This window comes from Dendrobates tinctorius, unplaced genomic scaffold (assembly GCF_039654945.1).
Source record: "Dendrobates tinctorius isolate UK_male_01 unplaced genomic scaffold, ASM3965494v1 ptg000075l, whole genome shotgun sequence".
NCBI lineage: Eukaryota > Metazoa > Chordata > Amphibia > Anura > Dendrobatidae > Dendrobates > Dendrobates tinctorius.
In genome coordinates, this window is record NW_027361743.1 from 24,188,290 (window position 1) to 24,205,540 (window position 17,251).

The 17,251-nt window shown below is 43.4% G+C and overlaps 1 protein-coding gene across 2 annotated transcripts in view; it reads right to left on the reverse strand.

Moving 5' to 3' along the window:
• Nucleotides 1-17,251, reverse strand: part of ARHGAP20 (Rho GTPase activating protein 20) — a 158,378-nt gene that overhangs the window by 22,819 nt on the left and 118,308 nt on the right. For both annotated transcript variants that reach the window (XM_073583103.1, XM_073583104.1), the window contains exons 9-10: nucleotides 11,635-11,814; nucleotides 3,882-4,060 (exon numbers count right to left, since the gene is read on the reverse strand). In XM_073583103.1, coding sequence (XP_073439204.1) covers nucleotides 3,882-4,060; nucleotides 11,635-11,814 — 359 coding nt within the window. The remainder of the gene's footprint in view (nucleotides 1-3,881; nucleotides 4,061-11,634; nucleotides 11,815-17,251) is intronic.

Here is a 17,251-nt window from a genome sequence, read left to right on the forward strand (position 1 = left end):
GTCTTCTGAAAATACCTGAGTGCTGATTTAGTTTTTGAAGCCTAGCTGCTTCAGGGTCTTTTTCCATATCAGCTTATTGGCTTATGTTTTTGATAGGGTCTTGGCAGATTGCAGACAGCAACCTTCCTTTCCTGTTCTGTTTAGTTAGCTTGGGCCCCATCGTTTGCTCAGCCTATCTTTCTATCTGTGTGAGTGCTTTTTCATCTTGCTTCACCGTAATTATATGTTGGGGGCTGTCTTTTACTTTGGGGTCTGCTTTGGGGCAGTTTAGATTTCCTTTTCTGTCTTTAGGCTATTTAGCTCTCCGGCTGTGATCGAGGGGTCTAGGGCACCGTAGGAACCCCCCACGGCTACTGCTAGTTGTGTTGATAGGTTCAGGGGTCTGCAATCTGATAGTTGCCAACTTCTCTGGTTTTCTGGACGTAGCTTCTATTTTTGTGTCTGCCTCCTACGGTGACTCAATCATAACAGTTATTATGTATTCATACAGCGGGGCTGGGGCCCGCAACACGCAGGCGCGATAGCCTGATGTCGGTTCTCAGGCAGCGTGCACTCCGCATGCCCGAGAACTCTTGTCACAGCGCCGACATTCAAAACAGGAGGAGGCGGCGGCGCACAGGGGCATTATGACGGATGGATGGTTGGCGGCGCCCTGACACAGGACAGGCATGATGAACGGATGGGAAGTGGCTGATACAGGGGGACACACGATACCTATGGGACACATTACAGGTATGAGGAGCTATTTATAAAAGTCGATATTTCAGCGTTACTAGGGGTCAGAAACAGAAGAGCCACCTTCACAGAATGCAGCCTTAGTGCTGCTGAAGGTGGCTCTTTCACTGAAAAACGCCCTGGGGGGGTGACAGGTTCCCTTTAAGCCATTGCTAACAATTTTTGCATGTCCGGTAAACCTTCTATGGCGCAGCTGCTTATCTCCTTATTTCCGTTCCCTTTTTTCTTTCATTCACATTCCTATCTTTTTCCCATTCATCTACCACCCCTAATTTAAGCAAGGCAAAAATCTACATTTATCCTCCCCTTTTTCCATTTTTCCCTTTTCCTTCCCCATCCACTTCTCTTTCTTATCTGTTTGTTAAAAATGTTTAATATAATGTTTGGAAAAAGAGAGAGAGCGTAAAGAAGTAGCCAGGCTACCCTGTATGATGGGGCTGTCTGTCAGCTTTATTCATTGGCTAAGCAAGACCTCCTCTCTTTCATGCCAATCTTCTAAACCATTCTGAACTACCGGAAGGATAACAGAAGGACTACTGCTTTTAACCCTTAAACTACCCATTGAAAATTTAATATAGGACCTGAAATCTGAGAAACTGAGCACAATGGGGAAGTGGGAGACGATTTAACCGTCCCTACCATGAGCATCAACAGATTTTGCCCATGAAGCCTGTTTCTTTTAGTGGCTTCTTCTGTCTAAATCTATTATGTGGGTTCCTCGCATATGTGATGTATGATGCCACTATCAGTATTCGACAGCTGCTCAACTAGTAATGCTGCTATTTGCATTACTACAATTCAGATTACTGCCCATATCGGACTTAACTATGGGGCCCCCTCGAGGCCATATACAACCTCGCTTTTTTCAGAAGGCATATAACCTAGAAGCCGCTATATACAAATTCTAACCTTTTAGCTGAAGGGGTTGACATTCTCCTTTAATGATGGTCTTTTCATCTGCTAGAAAGTGGATTCTGGATGTGTCCTTACATCTTGCCCTACAGCTAGTGATGCTGGACCCCCCTAATCCTGTACGTGCTCGGCAGTCATATATATAGTGCTGTAGTTTGATGCCATATATTAAGCTATGCTTACATTGTCACGTACAGACGGTGCAGTCATACATCATGGCATTAAAGTTCACAACACACAATGTATACTCTAAGAATTTTCTGTCTACTCTGTGCCAGTTCCTTAAACCTACGCCAATGCTTAGCAGCTACGTTTTTCCAGACACGTACAACCCAGCAGAAAATGATTGTAAATGAAGATTAATTTCTTATGTTAAAGATATTTTGTTTAGCTCACACGTACAAAACTGCCGGATTTGTTCACATTGTGTAAAATTATAATTTGTCTTGAGCGACTAGAAAGAAATAAGCCATGTTTTACGTAGAATATGGCGACCCCGGGAGGCGAGGAATAAGCCATGTTTCACGTAGAGTATGATGATCCGGGACGCAAGGAATAAGCCATATTTTAGGTAGAGTATGATGATCCGGGAGGCAAAGAATAATCCATGTTTTACGTAGACTATGGTGATCCAGGACGCAAGGAATAAGCCATGTATTAAATAGAGTATGGCAATCCGGGAGGAAAGGAATAAGCCATGTTTCATGTGGAGTATGACGATCTGGGAGGCAAGGAATAAAGCCGGGGGTCACACTTGTGAGTGTGATGTGAGAAACTTGGGCGAGTCTCTCGCATCAATACCCTCTTATAATTGCTGTGCGCCTCCGGCAGGGGTTGGTGTACATTTATGGAATGAGTTATGCCACTTTTGTGGGGAAAAATTATGATGATGTTGCTTGCCAGGCTTTGCCATTCCCAGTCCACCTCAGGTCTTACCACTTTGGCAGAGCTGGACAGAACAGTTTGCACTGTTAGGGTGTGTGCACACGCTGCGGATTCTGCTGCGGATCCGCAGTGGTTTTGGTCCTGCGGATCCGCAGCAGAAAAGTACAGTACCATTATAATCAATGGAAATAGAAATCTGTGCGGATTTGCTGCGGTTTCAAAACCGCAGCATGTCAATTCTTTGTGCGGATTCCGCTGCAGTTTGGCACCTGCTCCATGGCAGGTGTCAAACCGAAGTGGGTACCCGCAGGCTAAACCACAGAAAATCTGCAGATAGACCTGTTTTACCTGCGGATTTACACAAATCCGCGTGGAAAATTCCGCAGGACAATCCGCAGCGTGTGCACAGAGCCTTAGGATTCTCCGGACCCAGGAGCAAGTATGTGATTTGCATACTTCAAGCCACATTCCGACTAGACATAAGAAAAATGCCCCAATCACATTTCATATAGATCATTTTGTACAAAATAAATCAATTAACAAGACCCCAAGAAATCGAGGGTAGAAAAAGACTCCCAATGAATCATTTGAAAACAGGAGAAAAAATGAGTCAAATCTACTAAAAATACTTTTTATTAGATATTAGGCACGAATAGAGACTGACAAGTATAAAACAATAATGTCAAGTGATTATTTGACTAATTTTTTCTCCTGTTTTCCCAATCCGACTAGACATCACCGGCCTTGCTCAAATTCGCATGTATTGAGTGAGACCGCGCATGTCTAGTCGGCATGTGATCACATGCATGCAAATCGCCAGCAATGGGGAATCCTGACAGAGCACAGTGTGCACGCTGTGTGGAATCACAAGTCTGCAGTCACATAGAGTAACTGCAGACTTGAACTCCAAGCCTAGACAACCCTTTTTACTCTTCTATAGAAATCAAATCCTCCTTTGGATTAATACAAAATAATAGTATCATCGTAATAATGATCTTAGTAGGCATAAACTTTATGAAATTATAAGACTAAAGCTCGTTAATTGCAGCATTATAAAATGTTACATTTTTTAGTTCCAAACATGCTTACACTGTTGGAAAATGAAAAGATGACATTTCGGCTACCTTTAGCCTCCACTACGTGGAGCTCTCCACAAACTGCACATTGCTAGTTACATAAATCTGTATGTGAAGTGCTGCCCCAAGTGGCAGCTGACAGTAGTTTTTCCTGGTGCACAAGGCCACCATTGAGATTTATAAGGCAGCTGTGTGAATAGTAGAGCAATATGGTAAAGCATTTATACATCTGATGTGCTTCCAGGTCAATAAGTTTTTGGAAACTGTGCTCACCATAACAGACTTGGGCAGGTTGTCATTCTCACATATGGCTGGCAACGAAAGTCCGAAAAGCTTTCCAGGACTTGAAGAGGTTGGAGAAAGAGGGATATTATCCAGCTGAGAGTTCGAACCGCGCCAAAAGGTCCAGTTAATGATAGAGCGTTTCCTTTTAAATGGCTTCTGGCTCGGATCTGGAGGAAAAAGTGAAAAGATTTACTAGAGGAGCTTTATTGCGGCACACATTTTTGTTTTGCTCCTGGAAAGTGATTGCATTTGTATATAACGAAACAATTCATCCCTTTGTTTCCTGGAATCCTCCGCACTAGTAATGATGACATGATGCGTTCCATAGACGGTACACTGATACTGACCACAACTTCATGAGGGAGGTCTGTATCATATAATACATCATGTTCTAAAAGTCTGCTGGATGACCTGACTAAAGTGATAGACGATAACACACTGGGACAACAGGGTATAAATATCCCACGCGTTTCGCCTCCTGAATTACAACAGCAACATATAATAGAGCATTCTGTATTTATTTCCCCATAATACATAGAGATAACAATAGGATCTAGAAACTGTCAATATCTGACGCGTTTTAGGCCAGAACGGTTTTCCTTTGAGTATTTTCTTTGTTTTTCATTTAGGTTCAACTATAGGCATCGAAAATGACAACTCCAGCCCTTACAAAATTCTGCAGTTATTTGGGCACTTTAATATGTTTACGACACGACCTCTGTCCAAATGCCCTACAAAGGTCTATGGAGGTCACAGGTGGAAGTTTTACAGGGAGGTGAGACTTAAAAAACTGATTATAGGGTCTTGTCAAGTTTAAAAATGATCCTGTATCCAAGGTATAAGGGAATAACATACTGATCGCAGGGGATACATCGATAGGATGCCCACTGTTCCCAAGAAACAGGGCTCCGAAGAACTAGCGCGTGAACGGAGCGGTGGTCAACTAAGCGTACTGTCACTCAATTCAATCTTTTGGGAGTGCCGCTGACTAGCTGAGCACAACACCAGGCTATCTTCTGCGGTCCAATTAAGAATGAATGGAGCGGCATTGCACATGATCAACCTACTCTCCATTTGAGCCCTGGTTCTCTGGATTTGTTGGAGCCTCAGCATACGAACGCGCAGCGATCGGGAAGTCCATGAGATAGGTGATAACATCCAAACTTCAAAATACACCTTAAATTAAAAATTATATGCCGTTCTTAACAGGATAGGTGGTAAATGTACGATTACTTTGACAAACGTGATAATGGGGGTCTCACAGACCCCTATGTGAATATAGACATAGCACATGTGTGACTACTGTCCCATTGAATTTTATGGCACTGACTGCCATAGCCGAGTGAATACAGAGGTGGTCGAGCCTGCCCACTATTGCTCCAGTCACATGGGAATCCCTATTCTCAGATTCAGTGAGGGTCCAAGCAGTGTTTTACTCAGCTGTTTTTGAATTATCTTGATCTCATGTATGATTGACAGGTTCGGCTTGGGACAATGGGTAGGAGGACTTGGTGACTTTGAAAAGAACATGTTTCCCCTTTTACAGGTATTAGCTAAGAACCACTAATGGAGGAGACATCCCTTGATGTCATTTCATAAAGAGACAAGTTTGCAATTTGGGCTTCTCGCCCCATCTAGATTACAACCCTTAGGGAAGCCAAAATGGCGGCCATATTTGTCGTCCTCTGCTTCCTCGAAACCAAATACATCTCAAATTGGAAAAACATGTTTCTCTCCTCAGAACAGCGCCACACCTGTCCATGGGTTGTATCTGGTATTGCAGCTCAGCTCCATTGAAGTGGATTGTGCCGAGCTGCAGTACCACTCACAGCCTGTATATAAGTGTGGTGCTGTTCTTGAAAAGAATAATGTTTTTTTTAAACCCTGGACTGGCGCTTTACTTTTTGAGGAAATAAGACTTAAACAACACATAACCGCATGTCTACATCTCATTGTCAGTAATATGTCTCGTTTTCTGAAATGGACAATAAAAGTAGCGCTGGTGAAATGTGAATGTCTGGTCCGGTGAGAGCCCTCAGCCGACATGTGTGTAAAATAATCATCACTCTTCTCAACCTAGGAAAACAGCCCCACCAAAGAAACACTGGTGCTGATCGGACCAGTATATTGTTACCGCCAGGCCTTACGCTGGGAGGAAAATACTACCGGATTTCTTTAACCCCTCTCACGGCCAAAGGCTTTAAAACAACTTTATTTTCGCTAACAGGACGGTCTCGGATTGCACATTCCCATTTACAATGACATTGCTGCAGCCATATGTAACTGATAAAGAATTCAGGTCCTGGGTGTGACAGCTCCAATACGACTTATAACAATCGCTGCCTGTTTCTTCTTACTTTTATTATTCTATATATTTCAGGCTCGGATCTGCACGCTCCCTCCTGGGACTGGGTGGAAAGGCTTAGCCGAAGACTAACTTATAAAAATATTTCTCTACATAACCCTTCAGTAACCCCCGACTTATCCACAAAGGAGCGCAAAAGACAAAAAACCAAGAGTATATACCTGCATGAGGATAACTGTACATACAACTGTGAGTGTGTATATATATATATATATATATATATATATATATATATATATATACACACACACACACACACACTTATATACAGTATATAAGTATATATACACACATATGCATATACACATAAAACATACATAAAGCACACATACAAATATATGCATACATACTGCATGTAACATATATATATATATATATATATATATATATATATATATATATCCCGGCAGAATTTCTGCTTTCTTTAACCGCAAAACTTTTGCTCCACTTCTGGTACTGGTTGGGTGTAGCCATTTATTGTCAAACTACTCTTTTTAAATCATAATGACAACCCAAAACAAAAAAACAAAGGGAACATTAAAATACCACATCCTAGATATCACTGAATGAAATGTTCCAGTTGCAAGTTTTTATTCATTACATAGTGGAATGCGATGAGAACAACAAAACATAAAAATGATCAATGTAAATCAAGAAAAATATCCCATGGAGGTCTGGATTTGGAATGATACTCAAAATTAAAGTGGAAAATCGAATTACAGGCTGATCCAACTTCAGTGGAAATGCCTCAAGACAAGTAAATGATGCTCAGTAGTGTGTGTGGCCTCCACGTGCCTGTGTGACCTACATTACCTGGGCATGGTCCTGATGAGGCGGCGGATGATCTCCTCCCAGACCTGGATTAAAGCATCAGTCAACTCCTGGATAGTCTGTGGTGCAATGTGGCAAATATGGATAGAACGAGACATGATGTCTCAGATGTGCTTGATTCAATTCAGGTCTGGGGAACGGGCAGGTCAGTCCACTGCCACAATGCCTTCATCATGCAGTAACATATGAGGTCTAGCATTGTCATTCATCAGAAGGAACCCATAGCCCACTGCACCTGCATATAGTCTCACAATGGCTGAGGATATGATCCCGCTGTCTAATGGCAGTCAGGGTATCTTTGGCTAGCACATGGAGGTCTGCGTGGTCCTCCAAAGAAATGTTTGTAATGCAAGTCAATGGGTGAGAGAGCAAAATCTCACAGCACACGGACCATGCATATGCAGTGTGATTTTTACGCAACCATCTCATAGAAATTTCATCAGCCGATTAGAGTAAATTCACAGCCTGAACCGTCAGAATAGAATAGATATACAGTATACAGATAGAATAAAGTAAAAAAATGACATTGGGTCCCCCATATTTTTCTTAACAGCTGAGGGAATGCCGACAGCTGGGGGATGATGTTTATAGTCTGGCAAGGGGGTAATAAACAAGGAGCTTACCAGACTATTAATGTCAGCTCACAGCTGGCTATTTGGCCTTTACCGGTTATTAACAAGGGGGGAGTCCCCCAAAAAATGTCAGTGGGTCCCCCTATTATAAATAACCAGCAAAGGCTAGGCAGACAGCTGTGGGATGATATTAAAAGTCTAGCAAAGGGCCATGGATTTTGGCCCCCTCCAAGACTAAATACACCAGCGCTCAGCAGCCTCAGAAAAGGCGGATCCATTAGATGTGCCAATTCTGGTGCTTAGCCTCCGCTCTTCCCACTTGCCCTGGTGCGGTACCAAGTGGGATAATAGTATTGGGGTTGATGTCAGCTTTGCAAATGTCAGCTGACATCAAATCCAGGAGTTAGTAATGGAGAGGCGTCTATAAGAAACCCCCATTGTTAACCCCACAGTCAAATGTAAAGCAGCAAAGCCGCCGGCGAATTTGTCTCAGGAAAATGACTGCCATTTTTTCCTGAACCAGATTAATCTGAGAAAACTCAGCGGCTGAGCTCGCATCAAAAACACGCTGTAAGCACATATCATAAAAGTGTTTTTTGAAGCAGTTTTGAATACACCAAAAAAACCTCAGTGTTAACATGACCTTAGATTTCAGATTTCAGTCGTGGGCCCTACTTGCAATATGCAATTCTAACATGTCTGAACATACTGTAAAAGACCCTCTGCCCCGAAGGAAACCCACATTGTACATGATACCTAGTATATGGAGGCCCTGTTGCACAATTTACACTAGGCCCCAAGGACTTCAGATTATGCCTTTATCAGTGGTGCAGCCTTTTGTTGACAGGGTTTTTGCACCCATTACTTAATAACCATCTTCATAGTGGATCTATTCCTGGGTGACGAGCGCATGAAGAAAGGTTTTGTGTCCAGGTTATATCTGTAGCAATGACCTGTAAGTGACAATGGGATTTCCAGGTCAATCCCTGCAGACTGAGAGATTATTAGCAGGCTCACGAAAGCTGCTTACCCGCTGGTCCAGGCCACTGCCGGATCCCGAGTCTTTCACTATTCCACCCACAGAACACGTTATCGTAGGGCAGCATTCACACAGTCATGGACACACAGCTGACGGCAGTTTGTGTAGTGCACAGACTTTTTCACAGTTGTGAATATTTTTTTTTGGTTTGGAGTAAACCCTATTATTATGGTGGTTCCCATCCTGCAGTGTACATGCATGCTGAGAGTTGTAGTTTTACAACACCTGCAGAGCCGACTTTGGATATCTTTTTGTTAGTTGTGTTTCTGGGAATGCGAGTTGGCATCAGTATGTAGTCTATCCCAATCCTCGCAGGGGGCGCTGGTGTAGAAGGGAGGATCAGGCAGCCAGGGCTGCTGAAGTGCTGGGTCCGGAACTGCTGGCGCTGCACCTCCTGTTGCTGGAGGGAATGGAATTGCAGCTGGAGCGAGCCGGGAACCTTGGTGAAGGGGCATGGTCAGGGTCAGTAAGCTATAAGGAGTTGTGTGGGAACGGAAGGGAGATTCCCGCCAGAACGCTGCGCAGGTGCAGATTGCAGCCGCAGAGAGGAGAGTGATAGGCCGCAGCGTGCAGAAACAGGGCGGACGTGTTAGACACTCATCCATACTGGCTGGTGCGCAGGGGAGCATGGTACAGACGTTCGGGTGTCGGCTGACAACCAGGGAGGCGCACGCCTGCCAGAGCATTGCAGCGCAGCCATTCGGGTGGTGACGGCTGTTTATTGCTATTGGATAATTAAATATAGTTAATCCCTGCTCTGCAGCATTTGGGTTACTGCATCCCAGTACCTGCTTGTTACATCCGCCTTAGGGGATGCACAACCTGTGCCGACTCTCCTACTATCCGGTGACGCCACACAGAAAGGCCTCTTGTGGCGCAATGCAGTGATGTCTGGATGCTGACATCATTCATGTCCACCGCAGGTCTACAGCAGTCAGCGACCTACAGGATGCCGATGGCGGGGGCTACCCACTGAACTACAGTATAGTTCAAAGTTATGCTTGCCCAAAGATTGTGGGCACCTGGTCAGAAGTTTGGGACATGGACAATGTCCTATCTCATGTGTTAGTGACCTGTCTGTCATACACAGGAGGTGGGTAACAGGCAGAGAGGCAGGAGAGCTGCAAGTGCAGGCCTGCCCACTGCACTTCTAACTCATTAGCATATAACTTCAACTATTGATTACTCTAAAATAGCAAAACAGATTACACCACCTCTTCTATCCTGATGGAAGTAGATGACGTCTCCTACGTCATCTACACAGTGGTTGAAGTCTCCCGGCAGCGCAGTTGAATCAGAGGCCTGTGCAGCAGCAACTTGCTCTGTCCTTGAGCACAGCAAAGTCCTGTAAAGCGCATGTGCTGGCTTCTCTTCAATATCATCAGCTCCCTGATGTGCTCCTGGCTGCTCTGTAGGGCAGAGTGAGGCGCGCCTGCGCCCCTCTCTGATGCAACTGCGCACACAAGACTGTGTGGATGATATAGGAGACATCATCCACTTCCATCGAGATAGAAGAGGCAGCGTTTGCCAACAATTTGCATACAACCCAGGACATGGATAAAATACTTTTTCTGAGGTATACGGGGCACCAGTGAAGATATAAAGTGGTTGTAGGAGCCCCATTCATATGCTTCATATGCTTGATGTAGGCAAAGAGAAGCTGAATCCAGCGATGTATCACTTAGATTACTGGGTGCAGACATTCTGGCAAAATCAGAGCTTTTAGATTTAGCAATGCAGCAGAGGTGAGAAAGCTGCTCTTGCCCACACCACAGGTAACCACGCCCACACCACAGCTGTCCCCACCCAAATCACAGCCGCTTGTGTACACTGTATATTGACAGTGAGGTGCTCATCAGAGGAGGCGGCAGATTCGGACTTGTAAGCAAATGCCGGCTAGTCACATCAATCTTAATCACAAGGTGATTAATCGTTCAGTCTAAATAAACATCAGCACACAGCCGGACATGTGACAGATCGCTGAATTCTGTGTTTTAACCCCTATCTCATGATGTCCTCAGATTCCATAGCAAAAACCTGCTGACAGACTCCCTTTAATGGTGGTTGCCAGGACTTTTAAGGTATAAAACGGACAACTGGTTCCCTTTAAAGCACATTTACATGCATGCCCTTTGCTTCCAGTGTAAAATAAACAGGTTCTCTTTAAGTTAAGCAGTAAATAAACTTTTATACACACACACATGCTTTTCTCCAGTCTATTTGCCTACATTTAGCTACATGAATATCAGAACCTACTTATTTGGAGTACAGATGATGGCAGTGATAAAGGAAGGGCGGCTCAGCACCTGTATCTCACTCACTTTGGGGATAAGCTGCTGAAGTAGATAGTTCTAATAAGTAGATCCCTCAGGGAAGGAGACAGGTGATGACCCATCACTGCCATCATCTGTACTCCAAATGAGTATGTTCTACTACCAATGCAGGTGAAAGCAGGAAAATGGACAAGGGAAAAGCAAAGGTTTGGAAGACACTTACATGCTACTTTTTTTTTTTTAAAGGAATTAAAACATTTCTAATAAAGTGAATTGTAAAGTTTCCACGCTGGACAAAGTTAGCAAAAATAATAATGAAAGTTTAGTTAATCTTTAAGATAAGGAGTTTGCCTGCAGTCCTATGTAAGTCCAAAGCATAGATTGTAGTAAGTGACAAACTCACTACTGCTATGTCAGCGTAACACACATATTCCCATATACCCTTTAATTGTGTTTGATTTTTTTTCCTGTTATAGCAATTGAAAGCCGCCCAAGAGGACAGTTTCCTGAAAATGTTACCTTGCTCAATATATAAACATGCTGTAAATTCTAGGAAAATAGCTCAGGCCGGTGGAATGTGCGCTGCTACCCTCTGATTATGTCAGCTCAATAATAACAGACTAGGAGGCTCAATGAGTCCTCTGTAAGGTGGAGGACTCACCGGCGAGCTGCTGACATATTGCCAGACGGCTGGGCTTCAGGATAAACTGACACTGCATCTCCCGGGGCAGCTGCTCCATAAGGAAAGGTCCCTCCAGACAGATCGAGTCCTTTGTCCCCTGCATTTGAGGCAAAGCGTCACGAATATGGCTCATTTTAATCCCGAATGGATATTCATGTCCTGAAAGAAGAAGAATTAGTTAAAACTGCAGATTAAAGTTTAGTAAAGTAACAGTTGCATAAATGTCTAAACTCTGACACCAATCGGACCCCATAAGTGGTGCTAATTGAATTTTTTCAAGGAGATGTCCAATTTGGTTTTTGCTGCCAATAATATTGCCGTTCAGCACAGGGAATAAGTCATGAACTATCAGACTTTTTCGGTTCCCGAATGCCGGTTGAATGAAATGTAGCAGTATATGTGCAATGGAGTTTTAGGAATTTTGTATTAGTTTAAAGGGGCGTTAGTACACGAAAAGGAACATACAGTCATGACCTAAAGTGTTGGCACCCTTGAAATTGTTCCAGAAAATGAAGTATTTCTCCCAGAAAATTATTGCAATTACACATTGTGACAAAGTCATTGGCACAGTACTGGAGGGGAGATATGTATCACTGAGGTTACTAGCTTCAGTGATGTGAACCAAAAAAAATGCTCCAGCACACTAAGTGCTGAGGGGGGTTAGGGCTAGGATTAGTGAACATCTGAAGAGTGAGTGGGAGGATGTTCACCTTATCTCCACTCCAGTGTGGAGTCCAGAGGGTAAGTACACAGCTTTTTGGCTCATTCAGTGTTGTGTGTGCCTGGAGATGGGAGCTCCAGAGCTGTGTTTGAGGATAAGGAAAGTTGAACCTTCTTTTTTATGTTTGTTTTTCTGAGCCGGTGAATCCCCGCAGCAACATGGACTGTGTCATTTATTTTTGTTATGTTTTCTCGTTAGGCGAGAGAGGCCACGTTTATGTTGCTAACCCTACCCTGGTTTATGCTGTACCTCAATAAACCATTGGAAAATTTAAAGAGACAGTGTTCCTGTGTCTACTTCTATGAGCAGCTGAGTGAGCCGATCTACTACAACATGTTTGAACACAACAGGTGTTCAATGAGATATAGATCCAGACCCAATGCAGGGCACTTCAGAACTCTCCTGCACTTTGTTTCTGTAAGGGAGTGCCAGGGCTGTAGTCATGGCCGCACACTAATTCATCTCTGTGCCTTGACCTCCTCTGATATGAAAATAATGTCCATTAATCAGCACAACTGTGTCTCCAGCTTCAGCTCCTTCAGGATCTTCCATCTGCTGCAAGAGACTCCAGGCAGATTTGCAAGAATTGAGACACAGTCCATATCAACTTTCAATTGAACAACTTTACTGACATCAGGACACAGCATATCCAGTTCTGTTGCAGCATTAACATCACATTTCAAGAAGAACATATCTTCCACTTTCCCTGTACTCCTCTCACTGTCGCACAGCATGTATTAGGGTCGGACCGTGACACACGACCCCTCAGTGTCCTCCCTGTCCAGACTCACTTTCACTGGTGATTCCCTTAGCTGTCTCTCCCCGGCTGTGAGAGAATGCGTCCAGGCTGCTATCTGCCACATGGTGAGTTACCTGCCTGTCCTTTCTGCTGTGTCCACAATTAGAGCACCGGCCTCTCTTTGCACTGACACTGCTCTCACTGCTGCAGTCTTCTTCCCACTGGCCCTGGATGGCCGGGCTTAAGCTTCAAACGTTACAGGGCCACTGTGTTGTCCCCAGGGCATTAGCCCCCTGGACGGTTAGGGGCTCTCTGGCCCCAACTGAGCTGCTCCAGCTCCCTAGCCCGACTGACTCAATACACGAAATCCTGCAGCTTAACTTACAGCAAGCCCCTCCTAAGCTAAACATATCCTGACTTGTTTATTAATCTAAGAACAGTGTGTATTGATATGCCCCCCATCTTGTGGCCAAATGAAGGTACTATGCTCTCCCTATAAACCACAGTGCACAGCCTATGTATAAACCACAGTGCACAGCCTATGTACATGGCAGCAACAAGATATGACAGTATACATAAAGGACATAGCAAAACATATATACACATTATAGATTTAACTTCTAAGGAAATACACCAGTAGTAGCAATACCCTTAATATGAGTGGTAATACACTATAAGTGTAGCAGTGCCATAACAACATTTTTGTCATACCCTTACATTTCCATAGATTTCTAGGTGCTTTTTGAAGTATGTTTTGAGTCATTGTCCAGCTGGAAGACCCATGACCTATGACGCAAACCCAGCTTTCTGACACTGGGCACTACATTTCGACTCATAATCCTTTGGTAATCTTCAGAATTCATGATGATTGCACAGAGTCAAGATGCCCAGTGCCATAAGCAGCAAAACAACCCCAAAATATCTTTGAACCTCCACCATATTTGACTGTAAGTACTATGTTCTTTTCTTTGTAGGCATCATTCTGTTTTTGGTAAACAGTAGAATGATGTACTTTACCAAAAAGCTCTATTTTGGTCTCATTTGTCCACAAGACACTTTCCCACCAGGATTTTTGTTTATGTCCTGCAGTGTACACGGGATATATTGCCTTCCCTTCTCATGGTGCTGCATCCATCATCCTCTATATGCCAGAGGATAAGGCACCCTTTGAGGTACCTGTACCGAGCCTTTAGCTCCAGACATTGCAGGAATGTCCACTGCCATGAACAATAGATCCTTGCTGGCACTAGCAGCCCACTGCACTTTAACTTGACCTTGGATACTGTACATCCCTATCTACAGAGCGTCGGGTTCTAGCTCTGCCTGGCTGTACTCCACATGGGTACCTTTCACAGATAATGCCAATCTGTGCTTTTTTTCTATAGGTGGCTATTTTAGCCCATACCATTTATCCTTATGTGCTCATAAATGCTGTGCCATATTATTCATTCACAGTGCTTAGCGCTCGTTCTTTAGTATTCTGCAGGTTGACCGCTATAACTTGTGTTTTTCTGGTACCTATGCACTTCATATGGGTAAGCTGCTCTTGGTAACACATTTATATTTATTCATTCTTATTGCTTGCATTTCATGTGTTCCTTGTTGTGCAGTGACCCCTAGCTACCATCATGAGTTTCTGCCTTTTATGGGCACTAGATCAATATTTAATGTGCATGTACAGTTAAGTCCATATATATTTGGACAGAGACAATATTTTTCTAATTTTGGTTCTAGACATTACCACATGTTAAGGAGCTGAAATCCCTAAACCCTTCATCCAATGTTAATGTGGATACCCTCAAATGAAAGCTGAAAGTCTGAACTTCAACTGCATCTGAATTGTTTTGTTTAAAATTCATTGTGGTAATGTCTAGAACCAAAATTAGAAAAATGTTGTCTCTGTCCAAATATATATGGACCTAACTGTACCTACATAGAAGTTATCCCTTTACCTTCTGTATGGGCACTGGATTTATTTCAGAGTTGGTATATACTAATTACACCATGGTATGCTGTTTATATGGACTCAGGGTTTCTATTTAAATCATCATATTGTGGAGTATTTTCTGCAGGTGGTTGGCCCTATTATGAGCCTAGTATTATCTGCACATATGTCACATGTGTGACTATTTTTAATGTTTTTAATGTTTTGTGCTTGTCTTTTTGGGTCTAATAAAAGTTTGAAAAATTTTACGCTACTTCATGCCTCAGGGTGATCCCCTTTTTGTGGCCTATTCCTTTTTTCTTCTCTATATTTACACCTGCAGGACAGCTTGAATGTCTGTGGAAATTAATTGTGGCTACTTATCCACCATTCGGATTATCCTGCGTTGCAATCTTCCATAAATTTTTCTCTGCTGTCCTCGTCCAGGGAGATTAGCTACAGTCCCATGGGTTGTAAACATCTTGATTATGCTGCGCACCGTGGACACAAGAACATCCAGATCTCTCGAGATTGATTTGTAACCTTGAGATTGTTGATATTTTTGCAACAATTTTGGTTCTCATATTCTCAGACAGTTCTCTTCTCCTCTGTCTGTTCTCCACAGACAATCAATTCAAAGATTGAAGGTCGCACTCTGCGAGATAATAGTGAAGATTTATTGACACATAATTACATGTCACGTCGGGGATGTGATAACAAGAGTGTCAAATGGCTGACAACGGCCGTTTCGCGCTACTCGAGCGCTTCCACGGGTCAAAGTGCAGGGGGAAATGACGGATTCTTAAGCAAATCATGTCATCCAGTCACTCCTCCTACCTCAGCCGCTGTATAACTAACAAGTAAAACAGACAGGTGCTCAGTGCAAACATTTAAAAAACACACATATTTCACCGCTGCAGCGGGAACAATAATCTTACATATAAAGACAAATATTACAAGGACTATTGAGGAGTGACTGGATGACATGATTTGCTTAAGAATCCGTCATTTCCCCCTGCACTTTGACCCGTGGAAGCGCTCGAGTAGCGCGAAACGGCCGTTGTCAGCCATTTGACACTCTTGTTATCACATCCCCGACGTGACATGTAATTATGTGTCAATAAATCTTCACTATTATCTCGCAGAGTGCGACCTTCTTTCTTTGGAAACCACAAGTGATTTGTTATGAGGTCAAGCACCCGGGAATCCTCCATGTGAGCTCACCGCCTGCTGCAAGCCACGGATCCTAGCACGGTAACAGCGGTGCCGCCCGCTTCTTCTTTTTAATTCAAAGATTGAATCAACTTCTCCCCTTTTTATGTAGTTGCAGGTATGATTTTCATAATGCCCATAGCTGTTACTTGCCACAGGTGACTTTGAACGAGCATCACACGAAACTAAGTTGCTTACCCACAATTTTGGAAAGGCGCCAACAATTTTGTCCTGCCCATTTTTTTGGGAGTTTTGTGTGAAATGATGTCCAATTTTTGCCTTTTTTTCCCTTTCTTTTTTTTTGTGCTGTTCCAGTACACAAAATGAAAATAAACATGTGTATAACAAAAATGTGTCAATGCAATACATTTCTGGGTGAAATACTTAATTTCCTGGAACAATTTCAAGGGTGCCAACACTTTCAGCCATGATTGTAATATGTTTTTCAGCCCACCAAATGACACCTGATCCTGTCAAGGTTTTAAGATCTGGTTTAGTATCGTTCTCTTTCTTCTTGTGTACAGTAGACTGCCAGTTTGCAAACAGAGTCTAATAGGGCAGGCAATGCTCCCTGGGAAATATGATATGTAAATTAGCTTTCCTCAAAAAGAAAAAGAGGTCTCTTTAGTGCTACCTATAGGTAGCTATAATAATTACCGTAATACAAGAAGGCCTCATTCATACGTCTGATTTTTACGTATGAGTGCTATACGAGTCTTTTTACAGATAGCACTTGCACCTATGCTAGTCTATGAGGCCATTTACGTACCAAACAGGCAATCCCTGTAGCCGCGAGACATGCAGCGGCGGTGACTCAAACATATCTTTTGGGCACGCCGAAGACAGTCGGTTAGCACCCGAGCATGCTCAGATAACACCTTGTCCAATCATGTCACTAGTTATGTGATATATTTTAGTGTAATCTCTTCTTTCTCGCCGGGCCATGAAAGGCTCACACATCTGCTCGGGAGCCGCTCAGGACAAATAGCTTTAATCCCCC